General features: G+C 41.4%; 1 protein-coding gene across 3 annotated transcripts; it reads right to left on the reverse strand.

Moving 5' to 3' along the window:
* Positions 1–6,810: 6,810 nt before the first annotated feature.
* Positions 6,811–23,278, reverse strand: pop1 (POP1 homolog, ribonuclease P/MRP subunit). 3 transcript variants are annotated; one of them, XM_080752661.1, is made up of 16 exons: positions 23,171–23,278; positions 22,311–22,485; positions 20,552–20,674; positions 20,082–20,257; positions 18,582–18,830; positions 17,917–18,004; positions 16,817–16,995; positions 16,311–16,588; positions 16,099–16,192; positions 15,878–15,986; positions 15,038–15,142; positions 11,775–11,893; positions 11,457–11,645; positions 10,095–10,249; positions 8,683–8,883; positions 6,811–8,034 (listed from the first exon to the last, which is right to left on the reverse strand). In XM_080752661.1, the coding sequence occupies exons 2-16, from the start codon at positions 22,480–22,482 to the stop codon at positions 7,254–7,256; spliced, it is 3,018 nt and encodes a 1,005-aa protein (XP_080608787.1). In that variant the 5' UTR covers positions 22,483–22,485; positions 23,171–23,278; the 3' UTR covers positions 6,811–7,253. The 3 variants fall into 3 exon arrangements, with proteins under 3 accessions (XP_080608787.1, XP_080608786.1, XP_080608785.1); XM_080752660.1 differs by having other exon boundaries at positions 6,811–8,028; positions 15,038–15,157; XM_080752659.1 differs by having other exon boundaries at positions 15,038–15,157.
* Positions 23,279–23,647: the final 369 nt, after the last annotated feature.

A 23,647-nucleotide genomic window follows, 5' to 3' on the forward strand; every position in this document is an offset into this window, starting at 1 on the left:
ACTAAAATGCTTGGTGAGGGGAACTTCGTAACCAAATAAGAATGAATTTATTCGCAACCCACTATATGATTTGCTCACAAATTGTCATTGGTCTGTTGGAACAACAGTAATAGCAAGTATTGTTGTTACCATTCTTGTTTGATTCTTTATTCTATGTTGTCTAATCAATCTATGTTGTCTAAACCATTATAATTCCACTTTGATATTCAGCTGAATTCACCAGAGGGATCGGCACTGATATGTCTATTGGCTTTTCTCAGTTACTACACTTCACTCTGGGTATATGCTTTCTATAGCCTTTGCCTTTCTATTAATGCTGCTAAAGTAATTTGAACTTTGACATGAAAACTACACCAAGAAATCCAGTGTTCATTTAACACTGGGAGTGAAAAAAAATGTACCCAGAATTTTATGAGATAAGGAAACACTAATGCCATGTACTCATCCCCTAAATTTTAAGGTATTTACATTTTTTACATGGCATAGTGGAAAGTGACAGGAACTTAGGGAAAGTGGGAGATCACACGATGAAAGTCAAGGGCCCCATGGCTGTGCTCATTGTAAAGACCCCTTTCCCCACGCCATACACATAAAATGTTCAAATGATATGCCCTGGTCATGCTCAGTTCTAAATATGGTTGCGACCGTAGGTCGCAGTTAACTATGACAACCGGCACATCTTGTCCACGTATCTGGCTATCTGTGTATCTCTGTACGCCTGACACTGTGGTTCCCGCCCTGACACATCACTGTGACATCACAGTTGTGATGTCAGGGGAACCACTCTTAACAGAATGGGTTTGCTGCTCTGACATCACGCTCTGGCTTCACTGTGATGGCACACTAACAGAATCCCTTTTATGCCCATATATGGAGTTCCCTGATGTCATCAATATTAAGCCCATATCTAACAGGACTTCATATGGGAATGCCCATATATGGAGGCCACATCGGCCACATACCAGAACAGAATCCATATATCTATACCGTATATATATATATATATACTTTCACATAACGAATAACTGAGTTAACATATTTGGGATACAGCATATCTTCACAGTACATGGATCTCCATATATGGGTAGTTGGGTACCAGGGGTATCCAATATACAGTATGGTTAACTGGTCCGATATACATCACTGGCCAGATGGCAAAGAATTGGCTATATGATGGCCCTTTAGGGCGAGGTCGCATGTCGCCCTGAGGCGTCTTACTAGTATTATGCACATGATCACAGGTTCACCTGTTGGCCACAACATGAATAGGATTAGATACATTTCAGTAGATCTCAAAGAACCGTGTACAACATGTTAGAGCTAGAGTTTGAACTTATTATGAATGAGCTGCTTTCATTTCTGAGAGTAGAAGAGAGGAGAGGAATGCTGACCAAGACAAAAAGCTAGACTCAACACAGAAGCAGAGGCTATTAAAAAATAACTGATATACATATTCATAAATAGAAATAGTCATTTACTGAGCAATTCTCAAGACTTGTTATAAAGGCAAAAATAATAATGGTGCCAGTCGCGATACGTTTCAGCACCAAGGAAGCACAAAAGATCGCTCTACTTAATCGATCAGCGTAATATGGTTCAGTAGCACCATAGTTATAATATGATTCAGCACCACAAAGCAGTGGTGGAAAAAGTAAATTGATTGACTGTACTTAGACTACTTACTGTACTAGTCCGCTGTTGTTGGGGGGAGAGGGGCAGATTACACTGTGACATGAGTTTCAGACTATTTCAGACCGTTTTCAGAGATGCCACGTGACCTTTACTGTATCATACTATTATAATTTCGGGCGTGTCAGCGGGCCTTTAAGTAAAAAGTATCAATACTGTAATTAATGCAGAAATACTGTTACTTTGGAATTAAAAATGTACTTGAATAAAAGTACAAAAGTATTGGCATCAAAATGTACTTACAGTACCAAAAGTAAAAGTACTCATTATGCAAAATGTCCCATTTCATAGCAGATCTACGAGCTTATAACCAAGTAAATGTACTTAGTTACTTTCCACCTCTGCCACAGATTTATAAAGTGATTCAGTATAAAGCATAAATAATATGGTTCAGCACCAAAGTTATAATATGGTTCAACACCATAAAGTTACTTATAGCGGTGCAGATAAATGCATTTTTGTACTAAAATACTTCACAAGTGGAAAGAAACCTAAAACTTTTCACAAGTACTCCTTAGGGGTTGTTCCTATGATAAAACACGTTAGACACTGAAAAATCAAAATGGCTGCCATGTTTCCAAGATGGCTGCCTCTGAACAGTACGCCAGCCAGTTAATGTCCGATTTTCATAATATTAGAGTTGTTTTGTATGTTTTAAAACATCCTGAGTTCATTTATTACACTTTTAAAGCAGCCAGAATATCCTTTCTGACTTTTGGTTGGGGTCTTTCCTCACCTGGGACCCCCCAAACAGACCCCTGAGCCTATTTCAGTAATCGCTCTGCTCCTGCTGAAGAGCAATGTTAAATTAGATCATAACTGAAGCATAAAAGTTGTTGTAACTGGGCTCTGAAAGCAAAAATGAGTAGTAGAAAATACCAGGGGTCATCCACGGGGCGTCCGGGACCCAGGGGTCCTCAGAGTTACTACAGGGGGCCTGCCGAATCTTGATGGGGACTTTTCTTTTTTTTACATTTGAAACAGTTTTAATTAGTATTTTCAGTATTATTTATAATTGTTTTGTGTTAGACAGACAGGTTCACAGCTGTTACTGCAGGGATTGCAAGAATTAAGGTATTGCAACTTCTCACTTTGGGCGCGCAGACTAACATGTCCATGTATTGCTCTACACTCACACTGACAACACAACACACACACACCTCTTTGTTATCATCACCCCAAAACACGCACCCTATCCTCTTAAAGAGCTCACGGTCAATTGTACCCAAAGAAATTCACTACTATACATGTCCTCCCTAATAGTGTTGGCAGTTTCCACTATAGCATTTGCAGGGAGGGAGGAGTGCAAGGCAGGTTATTGTTTGAGCATCTGCACCGTCCCTTGTAACCTGCTTTGCAGCCACATTTGATGAGCTCAAGTACTGCCTTTGGAGCAGGGAGGGCAAGAAGCCTGACTGGAACATACCCCCCACTCTCTGAATTTCATCTATTTTCTTCAATTGGTGGAAGCTCAGGGCAATTTGTCAGGTATGACAAAGTAGGCATCATGATACGATACCTTCATCAAGGGACATGATTTTGAGGAAGTGCAAACACGTGAAGATTCCTTATCAAGTCCTTGCCTCCCGTACGCGGCCCGCCGGCCATTTGCGGCCCGGTGTTCTGTCCGGTCCCCACCAACCCCAGTAAAAAAAAAGAAAAAAATATTTTGGGGGACCAGTGAAAGTTACAGGTATGGTGAGTGCGATATGAAACGTAAGCTTACCTTAATCACAGTAATCCTTAATCATTTTCAATCATATTCAAGGGCTTTTGGAGAGAAATGTGACAGACAGAGCACTGCAGAGGGAAGGTGCGTGTGTGTCTGTGTCCAGCTGATGCCATTAAGTAGTTGACAGCCCCTCGTTAATTGATCAAAGGAAGGCAATTACTGTATGTCTCTGCACTGTCAACTAGCTACTGTTATACAGTACAGATGCATACTTTTCAAGCAGACTGGTTAATTGGTTCTTAACTTATTTTGTTTCAACTTTAAGGAGTGCATTTGTCATAATAATTATAATAATGGTGGCATAAGAGCAGCAACAACGCTAGTATATTTGAAATGTCGCTGGAGTAGCAGGATCACAGCCATCGCACCCTGCAATGTTGTGGCCCTCGGCTTGGTACCCTAGACATAATTCTGCCCTTGGGTAAAACTGATTGGGGAACCCTGCTCTATGCTATGGTGGAGACTGTGTCAACACTATTTTGTTGGACATTGAAGATGATGTTGATGAAGACGAATATATCCTGCATGTCTGAAATCACTGTATTGTAGTGAATCTCTTTGGGCGTAATTGACCATGGGCTCTATAAGAGGATAAGGTGAGGGTTTTGGGGTGACAATCACAAAGAGGTGTGTGTGTGTGTGTGTGTGTGTGTGTGTGTGTGTGTTGTGTGTGTGTGTGTGTGTGTGTGTGTGTGTGTGTGTGTGTGTGTGTGTGTGTGTGTGTGTGTGTGTGTGCAAAAAAGGAAATGTTGTTCTGCGTGCCCAAAGTGAATAGTTGCAATTCCTTCACTATTGCAATCCCTGCAGTAACAGCTGTCAACCATAACTGTTTAACACAAAAACATTATAAATAATACTGAGAATACTATCAAAGTACAATACATAAAACCAGGATACATAAAAACATTCAAAGTTTCAAATGAAAAAAAAAAAAAGAGATCTCATCGAGATTTGGCAGGCCCCCTGTAGTAGCTCTGAGGACCCCCCAGGGGTCCCAGACCCCCATGGAAGACCCCTGTTATTTGCTGCTAGTCATTTTTGATTTCAGAGCATATTTATTCAGATCTAATTTAACATTGTTCTGGAGCAGGAGCAGAGCGATTACTGAAATAGGCTAAGGGGTCTTTCTGGGGGGTCCCAGGTGAGGAAAGACCCCATCAAAAGTCAGAAAGGTTATTCTGGCTGCTTTAAAAGTGTAATAAATGAACTCAGGATGTTTTAAAACCTACAAAACAACTCTAATATTATGAAAATTCAATATTAACTGGCTGGCGTACTGTAAAACATATCCGAAAAGGCGGCCATCTTTAAAACTGGCGGCCATTTTGAAAATGAAGTGTCTAATGTGATTTTTCTAAAGAATGACCCAAGAGGTACACTCTGTCAAATTTTGGTGCTTCTTTCCACAACTGAAGTATTGTTCTCCTTAGCTGCCCCGCTATTATATGGTTCAGCACTTCCGCCTATGGGTGTTCTTTTTCAGCACCATGGACAGCTCCGTGGATTTATCATTAAAGGAATGGTAACCAGTAAACTCACCATAGAACCATCTCGCCAGAACTCTCACCTACTCACCCACTAATACTCGCCCAGAAGGCAAACCTAACTTTGTACAAAACATACATTAGCCCTTGTTGTAAAAAAAAACAAAGTTGTCCTTTAAACCTCAGTCAAATACTGTAGGCTGCGATACCCATTGCCCCTACAGCCGCACAACACAGCTACATAATCAAGCCACATAGAATCAACACCCAACCCACTCACTGAACTCAGTGTGCAATTGTCTGGCCTGCGGTTAATACAAGCAGACACGGCGGTCTGCAATACAAGAGCATCAACAAACAACGCTGTTTTGTAGCCTATTGCCAGATAGGCTATGATAGCCCATCTCATCACAAATAATATGTAGGCCTATTTACCAATGAAAAGTTTAATCAATCCGTTTGAATCCAATCCAGAACTATCCAAAAACTTGTTTGAATACTCAAAATCCGAACGTATAGGCCTACAACACTATACCACCATCCTCCTCTCCTTCATCCTCGCAAAACTTTCAGCCACTTTGTTATCATCAATAGCCCAAGATGATTCCACCCAGCCAGTCACATGATGATCCAATACAATGGCCATCCTGTCACAATAGCGGCTACAACACAAAATGTCTTTTAATGGCCCATTGGCCCCAATCAATAAGCTATAATAGCCGAATAAGTGATCAGGTCAGCAAATCACTCTCAGTGTGAGATCAAGGTGAGTTGTCTATTCATTTTCTTTCTTTACAGTCACACTTTATCTCAGGCATTTAGATTCTGGTTACACAAGTGTTATTACGCGTTATTGCAGGAGTAAAAGTAATATAACATTACTTTTACAAATTGGGTAATTCATGTCATGTTATACATTAGGCAACAGAAATGTATCTAGCCTTTAGCACTAGGTGGGGCAGGAAGAAATGATAGGGGGGGGGGTCACCTCCAGCCCATGCATGGGTGGAAAGAAAAAACACCCGAAATGCATAGAAAACTAAGCATTTTGGCACACTTTAACTATAACACACAATACAAACAGGTCTTACACCTACAGTATCTCTCTCTCTCTCTCTAATATCTTTTTTTAATTTTTTTTAAATTTTAGATTTGTGTATGCCATCATGTTTGGTGGGGCAGACAGGGCATTTAGGGGGGCATTGCCTCCCCTTGCCTATGCCCGGCCCTGAGATAATGCCATGTCCACCTATCCCCATTTTGACTTACTAAACACCAGAAGGGTGATGTCTTCGAGTTATTTGGGTTTCATACAAAATTCCAGATAATCTGGAATGTTGATGCAACCCGCCTGACACTTGTAACCGCCTGGTTTCATTTATAGAAGCAGATCTGTGCCTGGCTATGTGGTAGTGGTACCTCGTACTGGTTGAGCAAGCAAAATGTCTGGAGTTTGTAAGGAGGACCAATGAATTCTGGAGGTGAACCAGCAAGAGTTCAAACATACAGTACTACTGTACAATATATATACACATCAATACACTTTAAACCACACACACACACACACACACACACACACACACACACACACACACACACACACACACACACACACACACACACACACACACACACACACACACACACACACACACACACACACACACACACACACACACACACACACACACACACACACACACACAAACTATATTAAGTGCTAGTAAAGTTTCTTGTTGCCAAGCAACAAGATTTTCTTGTCTGGCACCTACATGTTATGGGAAGTGTGGAAAGCCTGTTTTCAAGCCAGGTGTAACTACACAGAATAAATGTTTAATGCCACAGCATCATGTACTGTAAATGTCAAAGACAGAGGCACAATTATTACAGCAGGGGAATCTTTAATTGCCCTCAAATGACACTCTGAATATTTAATTGCCGTAATTTTCAAACAAGATTTGTCAGAAAGAAATGTGAGGGATACAGTGGTATTGAACAGAAAATGCATTTCTCAGACTGAAACTGTTTTCCAAAACCCAAACTGAGTGATTAACCTTATTCAAACCAAGAATGCCATGACAACAGTATAATACTTCATGCATTGAATAGATAAGTTATGGCAACAGATTTTGGATAAGGGTATATGAAAAAGAAGAAAAAAAAAGGTATAACTCAACCAAAACCTTTAACAGGACACCACTGCTAACCGTACTTTATGAACCCTCTATTCAGTAAGGTATTAATGTAAACAAATCAAAAGATAAGTAAACTAAAATGACTTATGCAATAACTTGAAATGAAAATTGGGCTCTGCTCTGCTGCAGACGCTCAGATCTGAGATCTGTGACCTAGACTTCTATGTTTATTTTAGCGAAGCGGTACTGTAATGAAGTGGGGTTGCGCAGAAGCAGCAGGCCTCTCTGTTTCACCGGCTGGTTGAGGAGAGTATGGAGGAGACCAGCGACACTGACAAGCCCCAGAGCTTCCCCACAGCCAGCGGAAAGGCTGAAGTCCCCCTGGGTCACCCAGCCCAACGTCACACGAGAGCAGTGTGACGTGACGCTGGGCAAAGGATCAGGCCACAGTCCCAGGATGAGGCCTGAGGAAGAGGCTGATTCAGGGTCTTTGGCTGGAGTGTGGCTCGAAGTCGCGGTCTGATCGGATAGGGCGACGGGAGTGGCAGAGATGGCAGCAGGGGGCTGGCCCAGAGATGAGGTAAGGCATGGGCCAGTGGTTGTAGTTGTGGCGTGAACAGAGGCAGAAGATAGTTCTGAGCCCTTTCTCTCAGACAATGGTGTAATCTTTTTGGAGCCCTTCTTGTGGCGTTTTATTCTGTTCTTTAAGTGGTCCTTGTGAGGGGGTTCCTGTGGACCGCTGAAGTCAGGCTCTTTATTTTGCAGCCGTGTCAGGTCTTCGTGGGTGGGCACACACACCAGAGCATGTAGCTCTGGCTTCCCCTTTGCCAGCAGCGAGAGACGAAGCCACACCAAGCTGTTCCTGTGATTTGAGAGAAACGACGTGATGTATGAGCGGTCCAGAGGTGGCACCTCCCCCACACGTAGTGACCTCTGACCTCTTGAGGTTGTGGGTCTGCACCAACCAGACAGCAGCTTCAGAGACTTTCTATTTCTGGGAAACACAGATACAACCTTTTAGAATTCGGGGAATATTTATCACGATCAATAATTCAAAAGGCACATTACATTTTTTAAATCATTCTAATAATTGCTTTGAAATGTGTATTCTTTAACATTCCGCAATCCCAAAGTGACCAAAATAAAAAGCGAAGCCAAAAGACCGTAAAATCAATCCAATTTTCTGCTCATAAAATCGTCCATTACTCAAAGCCAGTGTGACGTTTTTATGAGGATAGATGCAACTCTTCACCTCTACTAATCTCTGTGATATATTGCAGCAATTTAAAGCTGGATGTACTTTGGGTATTCTCATCAGAGGAGTTATGATGAAAGGGAGGTAGACTGGAGGAGGGCTATGCATCAGGCCTGTCAAACGCTCCAATAGGGTCTCAGTGAAAAAACAAAAGGAAAAAGATAAGTGACGATTAAAACACAAAGGGCAAAAAAAAAGAAGAAAAAAAAACACTACTTGAGCTGCACAGCTCAAGGGACTTTTATAAGTCTGTGGAATTAATGGGGGCTACTTAGTGGATTCATTTGCAGGTTTGTGTGCAGGGACCACGGACGTTACTGAAAGAGCACTTCGATTCTCAACACGATGAGACCCAGCATGAAGTAAAAAGAACAGAAAACATTGTACCTCAGAAGAGTGAAGCTACTCTGTGGCACCATTAGTGTCACATCAACTTCGGCACCAGGCATGGCAGGTTGGATCTGACTCTGTCCCCTGTCCCCCTCCCTCATGATTAGCTCCCACTCTTCAGCCAGCTGTTGCCAGGGGCAACGGAAGGGAGCCAGGCAGCCATGTTTTATGTAATTGGTCCGTTTGGCAGGCGGACGCCTACAGGAGAGGAGGTGAGAAGGTTAAACCCTTGTCAAACTGTCGGGCAGCCCTGACAATTTATATAACAAATCGTGCCTGCTGAAGAGCGGATTATGGAGGATGAGTAACACACAGCCTTATTACCATCTCATCAGTGTAGATGGGAAGTTATTCATAATGGAAATTAATCAGGGTCAAAGCTGTGGAATGCTTACTTTCCTTCTAATGAATCTCCCATTATCAACAAACTTGCAGTTGATTTAGGCAGGGACTAAGATTTTTTATGTTTTTAACCAATAAGAGGATTCGGAGCTGACCATTTCACAATTATGGAGCCAATTTGGATGCAATGACGAGCAATCATTTGAGCAAGAATCCTATCAAACAAAACAAGAAATGACAAAAGTTATTATATATCAGGTCGCACTTTTTTTTCGGAAAGAGACTTTTGTAAAGAGACCAAATAATTACAACAGGAGAAAGTGACGCAAATTTCCAAATATGGCTATGGCTGACCCCATATTGCTATGGGGCCAATGAGGAGAAAGTAACTCAAAATGACTAGGTGATGACTAGGTGCTGGACGAGGTAACAACTTGCATGTTCAATGAGGCTATGCACTCATAGCCAAATATGGCCTACTTGTGCGCCAGCAGAGTGTGCAAGTAGGGTGATCAGTGCTGTCTGTCTGTATGTATGTGGCACAGCTGTCTGTGACGACACTTTTTGGTTGGTGGTGACGTCACGGAGACTGCTTCCTCATTGGCTATAGGCTTTGCCTTTGTATTGTCAGCCACATGCATACAGACAGCACCGATCACTCTACTTGTGCTCTGGTGGTGCAAGTAATAACACGTACAATTTTGAATATGTCTGTTTTTTGTTTTTGTCTTTAAGTGTTTTTGTACAATGCAGATGTGGCTCTGTCTCCAAGACAAATTTCTCCAAAGGAAGACAAATAAACTTGAACCTTGAATGGCAACTGAGTATAGCGTCTTATCATGACAAGATGACCCCTTTTCTTTTCTTGGTTTGAGAAATGTTACACTACAAGTGTGAGTTAAACACAACACACTAAGTACTATACATAATTTCAAAAAGTTAAAAGACATAATGTAGCCCAGATCTAGTTAGTTGGTTGCTATAGGCAACACCATTGTTCTCGAACTAAGACTTTTTTTGCCAGCAAAGTCTAGTTGTATTTGCCATTCATTCATTGTACTACTGACCTTTTGAACTTATTCAAGAGTTGGGTTTCTTGCTCCTGCTGAAAACGTACACCAGCAGGGCAGTCTGGGTAGTCATGAGGAAAGTGAGGAGCTCCTTTATTCTGGGAGTGTTTCAGACTCATCTTCAGACCACCGATACGAACTCCTCTATACACCTTGAGGAGGAAAAACTAATTAATGGAAGATTTCAACTCAATCTTGAGCATTTAGCATTCCCACTCTACTCATACAGTGCCCGAAATCTCCACTAGATGGCGCCCAATGGCCAGATCAGCCAACATAGACATAATGCTGCAGCCATGACGCGCGTGAACACTTTCCTTTGTGTCATGAACAGGACCAGGATGAAGTTAGCTTGAAGTTAGCTATTGGCTAATGGCTACCACTCATGTTAGAAGCCCAATTGTCGGCGATTTAGCCGTGATTAAACCTTGCGCCCCTCATAGAAAGGCATAGAACAGAGAAAATGAGCTTCAAAGATCTGAGAATGCATTGGATTCAACGGCAAAGATCGGCGGCGCGACGCTCTCGCGGGCCGATGTAAACAAATCGCGGCCGACGGACTGCTCGAACATTTTGCCCGGGGATTCGGTAAGGCCTTCGGGTGTTTAATTAATTTTATATAAAAAGCCGAACTAGTTCGGGATCGGCACCCCGGACGAAAAAAAGCCGAACTAGTTCGGGATCGGCACCAGATGAGTTAACTTACTTGACAAAGCAAAATGAAAATGCACGAAACAACTGTCAACTAAACAACAAGGCCAACAGTCAGAACAATAAATACATCTCTTGTAATATTCAATGGATTAATATGATGAAGGTAGATTATATAATATAATTATTAGTCCAATAAATATTGAAAGAGATCAATTGTGCACTGTTCACCTATCTACCCAATCCCAATACTCAAACTTCCATTCTTGCGTCCTCTACTCGCACCTTCACCCCGCCTCCAAGGCAAGCAAGGACATGAGGAGAGGCAAGGACGGAGGAACCGATCAGTTTCGTTTTAGGCATCAGAGTGCGCTACATTTTAAAATGACTGCAAATATTCTTGATATTGTTTTGGAGTTTATAAACGGATTTCACAGTTGGACCACTCCGGAGTCTAGAAGGCCGTCATGTGGAGGAGTGACACACATTCTTACAAAGACGCTTTTGCAAAGGAGACATGAAAGATACACTTAATGTATCCTAACGCATCCTCCAAAAGCAAATGGAGGACATAGGAGTGCAGAGGAGGCGGGTCGGAAACGGAAAAGTTTGAACATTGGAATTTGGTTCCTGTGATTCCAAATACTGAAAATTCTTAAAATGCTGAACCAAAGTACATCAGACAAACTACCTTCTATAACAACTTACCAGTGGGACCCAGAAAGCCATGCCCCACCCCTTGGGCAGCAGCAGGTCCCAACCAGCCCCCCAGGAGCTCATCTCCTGTCCCACCTGCTTCCCAGGCTGGTGAACTAGCAGGAGAGGGACCCTGCCCTGCAAAGGAGTCGGGTACCTGGAGCCTGGCACCAACATCTCACTCTTCATCCGATTCAACTCCTGGGGTAAAACACAGCAGAGTATATTTATAAACATTGCCACTGTATGCGTTTCATACTAAAAACATACCGTAATAAAAACCTGTGTTATTATAAAGTTATAAAGAGTAGACATAAAGAGACGAGTTACCTGTGCTGATATCATGTTGTGTGTGACGTTGTCACGGACAGACTGGTCCCACAAGGAGCTCTGGCTGCAGTGTTCTGGTACCCCATGCAACATCAGCTCTCTGTTCTCCTCATTCACCTCTGAAACAAACAAAACAAAGCACAAAGAAGGCACACTCCTACATGACTAGAGACATATTAAAGGAATGCATTTCTCACAAGAATACAGTTCTTCCCTACAATTATTCAGACCATGTTGGCTTGATTATATGGAGACATTCATTTGATTTAATGCATTTTTTTTAAAATAAATAAAGATTAGTAATAATAATAATAGAGGTAGAATAGGACAAAACATTATCAAAACTTTATAAACTCAAACTACTTTGTGTCATCCAAATGTCCTCATTACTTCCAAAACAAAACCTTTAGCTGAAACTTTGTTTAAAATGTGTCCATGTAAACTCAGCTCACGCTGAACCCCAGGCGCATCCCACGCTCATGCATGAGATGAGTTATACCGCAAGTGATTTAAAAAGTATACTTTTCAGCAAAAAAGCAATGTTTTTGGAAGTACTGAACATACGCCTGGATAAACACTTGGGATTACACTGTGAAAGTGATTTATAAACACATATTTTGCTGATGTTAATATTGGAACCCCTATTTATTTAAAAAAGTACTTTTTTTATTCCATTCTCTTTGTAGGATGTTGGTGTTAAAAGTCACAAATCATCATCACCTCCGATTTAGCAACGTCCACCGAGTTTGTAAAGGTCTACGCTCTCATAATTCTAAAAGTTCATAAACATTGTGTTGATTGGGAGGTCTATAGCAGGCTCATTGTCTCCGCCAGGCCGAAAGGCATGGCTGAGACTATGTTTTGCACCCTGTCAGTCTGTCCGTGTGTCCTTCCGCCTGCGGATAACTAATCTCTGGCACCGTTGGCACGATGGCAGCGAAACTGCACGCACACTCCCTGGGTGGAAAAGCATAACCTCTGCCCGAAATCCTTCGCCACCCGGAGGCCAATTTTTCCAAACACATTTTTTTGGCAGTACTCCTACAGATTTTGTCCAATAATTACACAAATAGATACACAGTATCTCTATGTATAGTCATTAAACGAAACAGGTCTTTCAGATTTTTCATATTCCATCCTGATTGTCTAAGATTGGCTTCCAAAGTTTGCAGGAGTGGTCTGTTTTGATAACCTGACTCCGCCAGATGGTTGCGAGTTCACAATACATCTCCATCTGGAATCACTCAGGGTATTGGAGCTGACGGCAAACAGCGCCAGGCTCGAAACAATCAGTGGCAGCCACGGGCGGGATCTTAGCAAGTATCGATACCAGGTGAATGACGCGATCGAGAGGCGCCTGTTGCACTGTAGTTCCTTCACTATTCATCATGGCCACTACCAGAAACAAGTCGGTGCTGCTGCTCTGTGACTGCACCAGCGAGAGACACGCGGGGGTGGGTACAAGTAAAATTGCGGAATTCAAAATGTACTTGAGTAAAAGTACAAAAGTATTGGCATCAAAACGTACTTAAAGTACCAAAGGTAATGCAGTTTTCAAATGTATATAAATCTTTTGAAAATAGCAGATCTACAAGCACCTCTAATGCGTCACATAGCGACACATTGTGAGCTTGTAAATCTGCTATTTTCAAATGTCCGAAGTGGGTAATGCATGTTTTGTAATAATAATCCAAATCTACAAAGTAACTAGTAACTTAAGTTTTCATAGAAATAGTGTAGTAAAAGTACAATATTTACCTCTGAGATGTAGTTGAGTAGAAGTAAAAGTACCAAAAAATGAAAATACTCCAGTAAAGTAAAAGTACCTAAAAACTGTACTTAAGTACAGTACATGAGTAAATGTACTTAGTTACTTTACACCACTGCGTGCGTTTAATTTCCTGCACAGCTACTATACAGTACGTCATGTAAACACGTCAATATGATTGGTTGGAGTTAGCACGGCCAGACGGACCCATCCAATCACCTGCCAAGTATCTTGAAAAAAGGAACAGCCTTCTTCAGGTTGGGCTTGAGAATGAGATCCCAGATGGATGCAGGATTCAGAACTATACTGCCACCATCTGGCAGAGTCAGGTTAATGACTTTCCATGAAATTGTGCATAGTCACACTAGGCAGAGGAAGGCCACTTGAAAATTCTGTGAAAGCTATATCTGATCTTAAAGAAACGTTGCGGTTCCTATATTACCTATTCATTATTATATTATTAATTCCTTTGGAAGAGGGGGCCTCAGTGACCACAGAAGTAACAATGATCCAAGCGGGCAAGGAGGAAGCCCCCCCACCATGCTTGCCCCTGCTTCTCTTAATTTCAGTGACTGTGTGTCCCTCTGACACTGTAAAATTTACATCACAAATGTTGATGTTTTGATTTCTCTGTAATGCCAATACTGAGAAATCATTAACTTCAAATGTATTCAACTTCAGTTTATGGAAAGATCACAAATCTGAGCCAAACAACCCATATAAACCAGCCTCCTTCTGAAATTTCCGATTTGATTTCTAGAGAGCAAATGGTATGTAGTGTTCCGGAGGAGGATGGTTTATGAGGCTAATATTAAACTGTGCATTGCATTTTGTATATAACCTATTAAAATAGCCCTATAAAAAATAACATAACTGAATAATGCCAATAGAAATGGTGACACTTCTCTTTCTGCTCTAACATAGGAAAGGATTCCCCAACAGGGGGAGGAGTGAGGAGAGTACAGTATGAGCTACATTTTTTTTTTAATGTTGGGTCAAATATGTGCACTGCAAACAGGAGGGTACTAACACACACACACACACACACATACGTACACAGTACACACAAATTCGACCCTGACTAAACTGTCCACTCCTCATTCGTTGCCCTAGAGCAAATCAGTAAAATATTGTCTGTCACTGAGGGTGTTGGCCGAGTACAGGGTCCTGCCAGGATTCGAACCTGGTACATCTGCATGGCCTGGCAGAGGCTCCCCTGGAGCACAGAACCAGATGCGTACTCATTGCAACTGCCTCAGAAATACAAACAACACACTGATTCACTGTTATTTCGCTCATCTACTCATCTAATCTCTCATCTAATGTCGTCTGGTGAACTACATTCACCAGACACCAGGAAACGTGAAATGGAGCAGTGAAGTGTGTACTGTGTGTGAACTGTACTGAACAGGGAAAACCCGATTAGAACAAATTAATTATACACAGGCTTATAAGGTGCATCAGTGAAAGTTATGTCCGTCAGGCCCGATTTTACCTTGCGCCTGCTTTATATCAGGCACTGCTTTGACCCTCTTCACGGGTAATGTCAACCTGGGGTCATCCACTGTCAGACCCAGCACCGTGCCTGAAGGGACCTCTCCTGTGGAGTAGACGCCTGTAGAGATCACTTAGGGTTAGATATACTGTACATGTACATATGCATATACACAATAGGGCATTCACCACATATTCGAATATCAAAGTCACTATTCGACGTTTTTCACCGAAGTCGAATATTCTCTTTTTTTGAGCGGTGGTAAACCGCTCCATAGAGTGGCTGTTGCGTGTGTCTGTAGCCTTTTTCCTCAGCGTTTTACCATAGCAAAACGTGTGTGTGAAGCATAGCCTGTACATCCTAGACTCAAATCCTAGTCCGAAGACGTTATGCAAGCACGACCACCACTTCACATTGGGTGTGTTTTTCTTTTTTTTAATAGTCATAAGAAGTCATAAGAATGCCCCTGTTGGATGAATTTGTTAATGCTCTATACCAGGGGTTTTCAAACCTTTTTAGGCTGTGACCCCTAAAATAAACATATTTGAACTGGGGACCCCCACCCTGACAAGCACTTGGAATTGTAGGCATTACAATTAATGTGACTCAGTTCCGCAGATAAATATTGTGAAAATAGCAGATCTAACATGCTCATGTAGATTGGCTATTTTCACAATGTTCGCCTCTTGCTTACTTAATATTTGACAGTTTGGCCAATCTTGTCGAATATTCGACTATTCGAATACTTTGAGGTCGAATCATTTGAATACTAAAAATCACTATTCGTGAATGCCCTAATATACACAAACAAAACATTGAGAGAACACATGAGCAGCCAACCTTTCAGTGTCATAAAGACACCAGCTTGTTGTCGATGTAGGGTCATCTTTTGCTCATCTTTGCAATGCTCAGGCCACCAAAGGGAAGATGCCTGGGATTTACTGATAGACTAGAAAAAATAAATTATATTTTTTACAAAGATATATCATTCAGTTTAAAGATTAAAAAGAAATCTGAAAGCCGGTGTCTGCTTCCCATGCTGGTAAATCCACATTACTTACATCACAGTCTGTGGCAGCTTCAAGTGTTTCAGATAGAACAGAATACGAATGTGGTCCGATCAGCCGATAGCGTACCATCTCCATTGTCAGGTCGCTGCAACAGCACAGTGCAAAAGCAAATTAAGCCATTTTCAGGTAAATACATGGCAACGGAAAGTACTTCAGAGCCTAACTTTGGATTCGGTTTAAAACATAAAATGTAGACAGAATACTTTATACTAATTCCAGTTGAGCTTGATTTCCAGTTTACTGGCGTGGTGGGAGATCTGGTTCCGTCACCCAGGATCTTTTTGGCTGGAGGTCCATTATCATCCTTACAACTGCGCTTCCTTTTGGTTCCTGGGGCCTGCTGCTTGTTTGGATGGGTCATTTCAGACTTGATTTCCTGGTCTGGGTTGGGAGTATGCTCTGCTGTGGTGACCACTGGAGCAGCTGGTGGGAATATTGGCTCGCAACACTGACACACATTTTGTAACTCAGGAAGGAGGTCCTGGAACATGAAACGTTTTCAGAGTTAGATGAAGTGTTGATGTTTAATTATAATTAGTTGACAATGAGGGGTATTTTAAAAAACTTTGCATTATGACAGGCATGTCCGTTTCAATATAAAGAAACATTCCCTGCTCTGTTCAAAGAATCAATTTCTAATCAAGGGTATTTGACAGAATAACACCCAATTGGAATGTAATAAACTGCAAAGATGAGTAAAGTCCTGTACCTGTTTAAGAGTGGGATGAATCCAGATCCACAGCTGTCTATGAGTTGAGCCCTGTGTACGGGGTCTCCACATGAAGGTGACAGGACCCAGGGGCTGTGAGGGGTACTGTCCTGCTTTATAGACCATTGTGCTGCCCTGTTTTCGACCCAGCAGACATGCTGCTGCAGCAAACGTTGGTCCTAGAACCACACACAAAACACAACACTATGTTTACTGCTATTCGGAATGATTCCTAATTCGGCTTTGGCGGTGAGACGAATATATCGGCAGTCGGAATGTTTTTATTAGGCAATTCTTCCGGCTATAATTTCTATTTTTTCCCTTATCGGAAATCTAACTCATCAAATCTGTAGCCTTGCAAATTTTGAGTCCCGTTCCCGACGGCCTTTGTTGCGTGTCACTCCCCGTCTCTCTCTAGCCTCGTACCCGCCCCTGGAATCCTCCTGGAGAACGGAAGTTGGTCGTTTACTAGGCTAGTCTCTCTCCCCATTTGCTGTCAGTCTACTGCCCTATAAAAATAAATAAAAAATAGAAATCTTAAAGAAAAAATAACAATCAAAATAAGATCGGTCGGATGACACGATTGTATGAATAGTACTGGTCCAACATCAGGCAAATAATTCTGAAAGTTGTGTAAGTCATATCCATGCAAGTTGAGAATGCATTCCCCCCATCCCCACTATGTAATACCCTTTTTGTATTTGATTTCAGAGTACCCTTCGTACTCGTCAGAATACCCAGTGCAGTACCCACTAGTACCATTATGACCTATCGACTCAATATGGATATGGGTTTGAGGCTGATTTGCCTGAGTTATGCCTGGGTCAGATACAGTATACTAGAATAAAAGTCTGCACACCAGCAATGTTGCTGCTCCCAAATGCAAAGTTACTTGGTAAAAGAAAAAAAGGAGGTCTAGGTGGTGCAGGTCTTTAACTGTTTATCAGTTTCCTTCTCATCTGGGACAGATACAAAGATTACGTGAATTAATAGATATCAAGGTATGTTACATAAACCTATCTAGAAGTTAGTAAAAGCAGCGTGAAGTATTATGCAGTTAATCCAAGTATTTTCATCCGTGTATTACAGTGTGTTCTCACCCACGTCTTTGCTGGTCAGCTGTGAGAGGGAAGCAAGCAGCTGGTCTTCTGCTCCCATGAGCTCTATACAGCAGTAATAAGAAAGGTCCTGTTTGGAACAATCAGAAAAGCAAAGTACATATCCATGACATGGCTTCAGCTACAATTTACCTAAATTAATTGTATATGAGTAAATACCGTGGGTCCTCTTAATAGTAAAATCCTCAGTGTTCATTTGTACACATTTGTGTACAAAAGGAAAGGAAGTCCAAATTGCTCCGGATAAGAGCCTCTGAAAAAGTGCTAAATTGTAATTGTAGACTATCACTGTCCAATATGTAATCTTCATTCTCTACAACAAGAGGAACCTAAATAACGTCCATTTCATCCACAACTTTTTTTTTCATACATTTGACATACAGCACCCTCCTAACACGTGTGTAATGTCAGCATTTTCCATTTTTCAGAATAGTTCCATTTGTGCCCAAAAATGGAATGTTATAACGGTAACATAATTTCAATGTGTGCATGCGCTTTAAGAGGGAACGAGAGAGAGCCTTTGTGTGTGTTGCACAATCATGTTCAATGACACAATGATCATGGCATATTATTTATTATGCTTTGAAACGTGTCTTTAGAGTTACTTTAAATGAACACTTGGGGTTTTGCAGTGTATGATGTTGTACCTGTATCAGACAGTGGCTGCTCATGGCCCTGTAAGAGGCTCGGTAGCACTTGTAGGTGGGCCTGTCCCCAAGGCAGTAGCCCCACTGTTTCAGCATGTGGAAGCGCTTGGCGTGCCAAATGTGAGTCTCCAGCCACATGTTCTTTCTCTGGCGTCGGTTGAAATCAAGCAGTAGGTTACCATGACGACGACGGGCCTTGCGGCTCTTGTTCTTGCCCTGCTCCTTCTTCTGTCCGACGTGCTTCGCTTTCTGAAGGAGACGGTGGCCAATAGCAATGTCATACGTTATGATAAGGAATGTGAAAGATAGATAAATGAGTACATGGAACATTCTGGAATGTTAATAATAAATCACTGAACAACGATAATTGAGAAACAGAGGAAAAAATTATATTTATCACTAGAGTGTTGCCATCCAACTTATTCAACTGTAGATAAACAGTCCAGGTGTGCTGGCAAGCTAAAAGCTGTTTGGTGAATCTACCCAATTATCAAGAAACTATCCCGTCCGATTATCCTGAATCAAGTAATCAAAAAATGTAAATGTCAGATTTACATAATAGCGCAACACCTTATAGATTTTGAGTTTACTGTAGATAGTGCTTGTTGTGTTGTTGCGGTGGCTTCACAAATTATTACCAGTCCAGAGTTTAATGACACAGAGAAAGGAAAAACAGTCCATGTTTATGTGGTCCAACAGCTGATCTAATTGATTTAATAAAATTAAATCAATGTTGTTATTTTTTTAAATACAATAGCCAAAATAGTAGATCTACAAGCTCACAACAGCTGGCATCGCAAAATATTGTGAGCTTGTAGAGTTTTACTCTGTGAGAAATGTAAAATTCATATCTATTCATTGACAAAATATCTTAACTCGGCACAAAAAGAAAGGAAACTTGAATTCGGTCCATTATATCTCCCCTTTAATAATACCAATTCGTATTGTGTTTTATATCATTTTTATCGTTGATTCGTCACCTTTACAAAGAGGTACAGCTTGTAAGGATCTGGCATTCGTGGAATGAGCAACACAGCCAGACGTGTGGTGGGTAGCGCCCCTCCGAAAATGGTCAAAATGGCCTGGCAGGCCTGCAATACTGTTCTTTTGTTGTTCACCTTTTTTGCTTGGAGCATTGAATGATTGCACTCTCACGCAGTAATAAGGGAAAAAAAAACAGAACAGTATTGCAAGCCATTTTGGCAAAGTCTTGGTCGGCACTATCCACACATTAAGCTGTGTAGCTCATGCCTCGAATGCTGTACCTCGTTGTAAAGATGACAAATCAACGATAAAAATGATATACAGTAAACACAATACAATTTGGTATTATTAAAGGGGAGATACAGTATAATGGACCCAAGTCAAGTTTCCTTTCTTTTTGTGCTGAGTTTATATGATATAAATATATATATTCGATAGAGTAATCACCATCGAATCACTATAAATGAATGGATAGTTGCTAGCAGGCAGCGTTCATGTATGAGTAGTGATGCGTACCATCTTGTTGGCCTGTTCCCTCAGCCTGCAAGGCAGCCTTTTGGTGTTGTGGCTCATGGCTCTCCTCCTCATGTGTTTAGGCAGGGCCGTAAACGTAAGGGTGTTGCCTGTGGGCTTAGTAACAGCTTTCAACATGGCCCTCACCTCCGCAGCCCTGGCCTGGGCAAATGTTTTGGCTGGAGAAGAGGTGGGGTTTGATTAGATTTCACTCATTTCAGTTAAACTACAAAAAAGAAATAGGATACTTTCACTGGTTCCATTTCCTTTACATTGCCTTTGCTATAGAGATGCAACATGTCTACTATGAAACGGCCATAGACGCGTGGCATGAAGTGGAAGCCTCAATACCTGTACATGTCATTAAATCATTACTTAACTTAGCTGAATAATCCAGGCAATGCTGACTCAACAGCACTGAGCAGTATGGTTAATTAAGTAAGATCTTCTGTATAACATCAGTTTGCTCTTACCAGTGATGCTCTTGGGCATCTCTTCAGCATAGCCCCCTCCATCTCTCTGGTGTCCACGCACCCATCCGCCCTGATGTTGAGAGCCCCTCTGCCCTGCTGTAGATGGACCATACCTACCTTGACCTTGAAAAGAAAGAAACCGAGGCAAATGTTTAATTTACCATACAAAGTAAAATCCTTTTATTTATCCATTTCTAACTACAAAATAAATGTAACCAAATTTGAACACCTTAGTGTCAAGTGTCAACCCCTGTATTGTATTTAAAAAATAACAAAGATTTAATTTGAATAAATCAATTAGTTAGATCTACTGTTGGACCACACAAACATGGACTGACTTTTCTTTTTCCTTTCTCGGTGTGATCTATATTAACACCAGAGTTAAGGTGTTGTAATGACATTGTTTGGATAAATAAATGTTAAATTGCTATAGAGTGCTCTTTAGTAAACCGAAAACTCATTTTCATGTTGGAATACCAATTTCATCCAATCAGGAGCGAGAACAGGATAAACAAGTGACATTGGAAATGATTAAACAAATTTGAATATATACGAGCACCTTTAACAATGAGGACTTTATAGCCTTGAATCAAGGCTGTCATATTTATTACTTTATGGATTCTAACATAATATACATGGCAGGGGTGGGCAACTTTGATGATGGCGAGGGCCACTATATTTCCACCTTCACTCCAGAGGGCCACATTGCATATTGCTACTCCTAATTTGTCATTCTAGAATCTCATTCAAATTAAGCAAAAATAGCCGATCTACAAGCTCAAAACTTGAGCTTGTAGATCTGCTATTTGTGCTTCTTTTGAATTGGAATCTTGAATTATTTGTGGTTATTTTTTAAATTGGAATCCTGAAATGTAACATTTTGATTTAGTTTGAAATACATTTAGTTATTAACTTTATCAACTTAAATACAAATATGTTTCACATAAACAATACTAACATTTTAGTAATACTATACTATTCATTAAGCTACTAATATAGACTAAAGAGGGTCATGTTTGCATGTTTGGAATTGAAACAGCTGATATCAATAATATATCAGTATTCTGATATCAACCTGCGGGCCGCATTAACTGAAGGTGGGGGCCGCATGTGGCCCCCGGGCCGCCAGTTGCCCATGTATGATCCAAGGCTATGGATTTTACAGTGTGTAGCAGCAGCAGTCACATGAGAAAAGCTGGTCCCTGCATACCTTTATGGTATGACCCAGCCAGGGATCAAGCCCCGACCTCCCAATCTCAGGGGGGAAACTCTAACTACAAGGTCACTATGCTGGTATATCACTATAGTGTGCGTGTGTACACACAACAGTCATCAAATACAAAAAAAGAGTATACACGTGTATCAAAACAGCATCTTTCCTTGGGTAAGGCTCGTTCTTGTAAAGTAGTGGTGGAGATGACGGAGGCGCACCGTCTCATGCGACCTATGAGCCACGCGTGAGACACCGCCAAGCGAGCGAGTCGCCGTGTCGAGCGTTGCGAAGGTCGCATGAGCTGACTCAGTGCCATTAGAAGTTGTAAAAACCAGGGGGACAGAATAGTAAATCTGTGTCCTCCTGACTTTCGGCACCTTGACGTGGTCCAAGTAAAGTTAGTGAACACACCGGAGCGCTCCCTACCTCCGGTTCAGCCAATCACAAGCTTCCGCGGGCGGGTCTTGCCTTACCCAAGATGCTGTTTTGATACACGCATACAGTACAGACCAGGGCTCCTATAGGGGCCAGTAGAGAAAAGCATACCATGGCGTGGCGTGTCTCCATTCTGTGGTGTGTGTCTATTCTGTGGTGTGTGTCTATTCTGTGAGCAGCTCGGCTCATTTTGAGAAGATGACGGATCCTCATACTGCACACTGACAGGCTGGTTCCTCATCTTATTGTCCCGTCTCCTGCTTTTAGCCGAGTCAGCCGACATCGTCTAAACACAAATAAGATTTAGCGTCAGGCAGGTTTATTATTATGTGCTACAGCTGAAAGAGACAGAGAAAGGGCTAAACACATGGCATCAGTGGTGTAAAATAAGTACTCCTCAAGTACTTTGGAGGTAGGCCTATTTGTACTGTTCTTTTCCAATTTCCAATACTTTTACTTCTACTACATCTTGGATCCAAATATTGTAGCCTACTTATAGTCCACTACATTTATTTGAAAACTTTAGTTACTATCATTGCAGATAATTATAATATTATAACATACATAAACCACTTTAGCACTATTTTATACAATCAATGGATTTAAAACAAATAGCCTATCTACAAGCTCACAGCGCAACAAGATCGCGACGTGTTGTGAACTTGTAGATCTGCTATTTTCAAACAGTTTGTACTTTTACTTTTAGTACTTTAAGTACATTTTGATGCCAACACATTCATACCTTTACTCAAGTACATTTTGAATTCCGTACTTTTACTTGTAGCAGAGTATTTCTACATCGCAGTATTGATATGTGATTACTTTTTCCACCACGTACTGCATGGCATCATCATCATGTGTCACTTTAAATGAGCTGCACTTGAGCTACAGTAAAACGTGTTTTTAGCACAATATTAGATATCACACCACCACGCTTATAACACAATGCATAATATAGGTATTATATTTACCTTAGGAATCCAAATCTAACGATAGGACAAAATGTGGTGCTGCGCACATCTTTATCATAGAGTATTATGATCTTTATCCAACATGTGGACTTTCAGCTTCAGAATGCAAGTCAACTTCCTCCTTCCTGATGAGAGCTGACGTAATATCCGCTTCGGGTTACGTTGTGGTCATGTAATATACGTTGTATTGGCGCAAGGAAAACGTAAATAAAAGCGAAAATAAGCATGTTTTGGAGCAGTGTTTCACAAACTTTCAAATGTCAAGGTCTCGTCCTTAACTCTGACAGTATACAAATGGAACCAAATGAACCCCGACGGGTTCATTTGGTTCCATTAAGAGTTACAGACTTGTAAGGGTCAATTTAGACCCCCTAAAGTCACCCACACAGTCACAGAGTCCCTGGAATCCACTTTGAGAACCACTGTTTTGGAGCATGAGATGCTACATTGTGAATTGAGTAGTTTTCGTAGATGCGA

Source organism: Nannobrachium achirus (genome assembly GCF_963921795.1).
Source record: "Nannobrachium achirus genome assembly, chromosome: 2".
Taxonomy (NCBI): Eukaryota; Metazoa; Chordata; class Actinopteri; order Myctophiformes; family Myctophidae; genus Nannobrachium; species Nannobrachium achirus.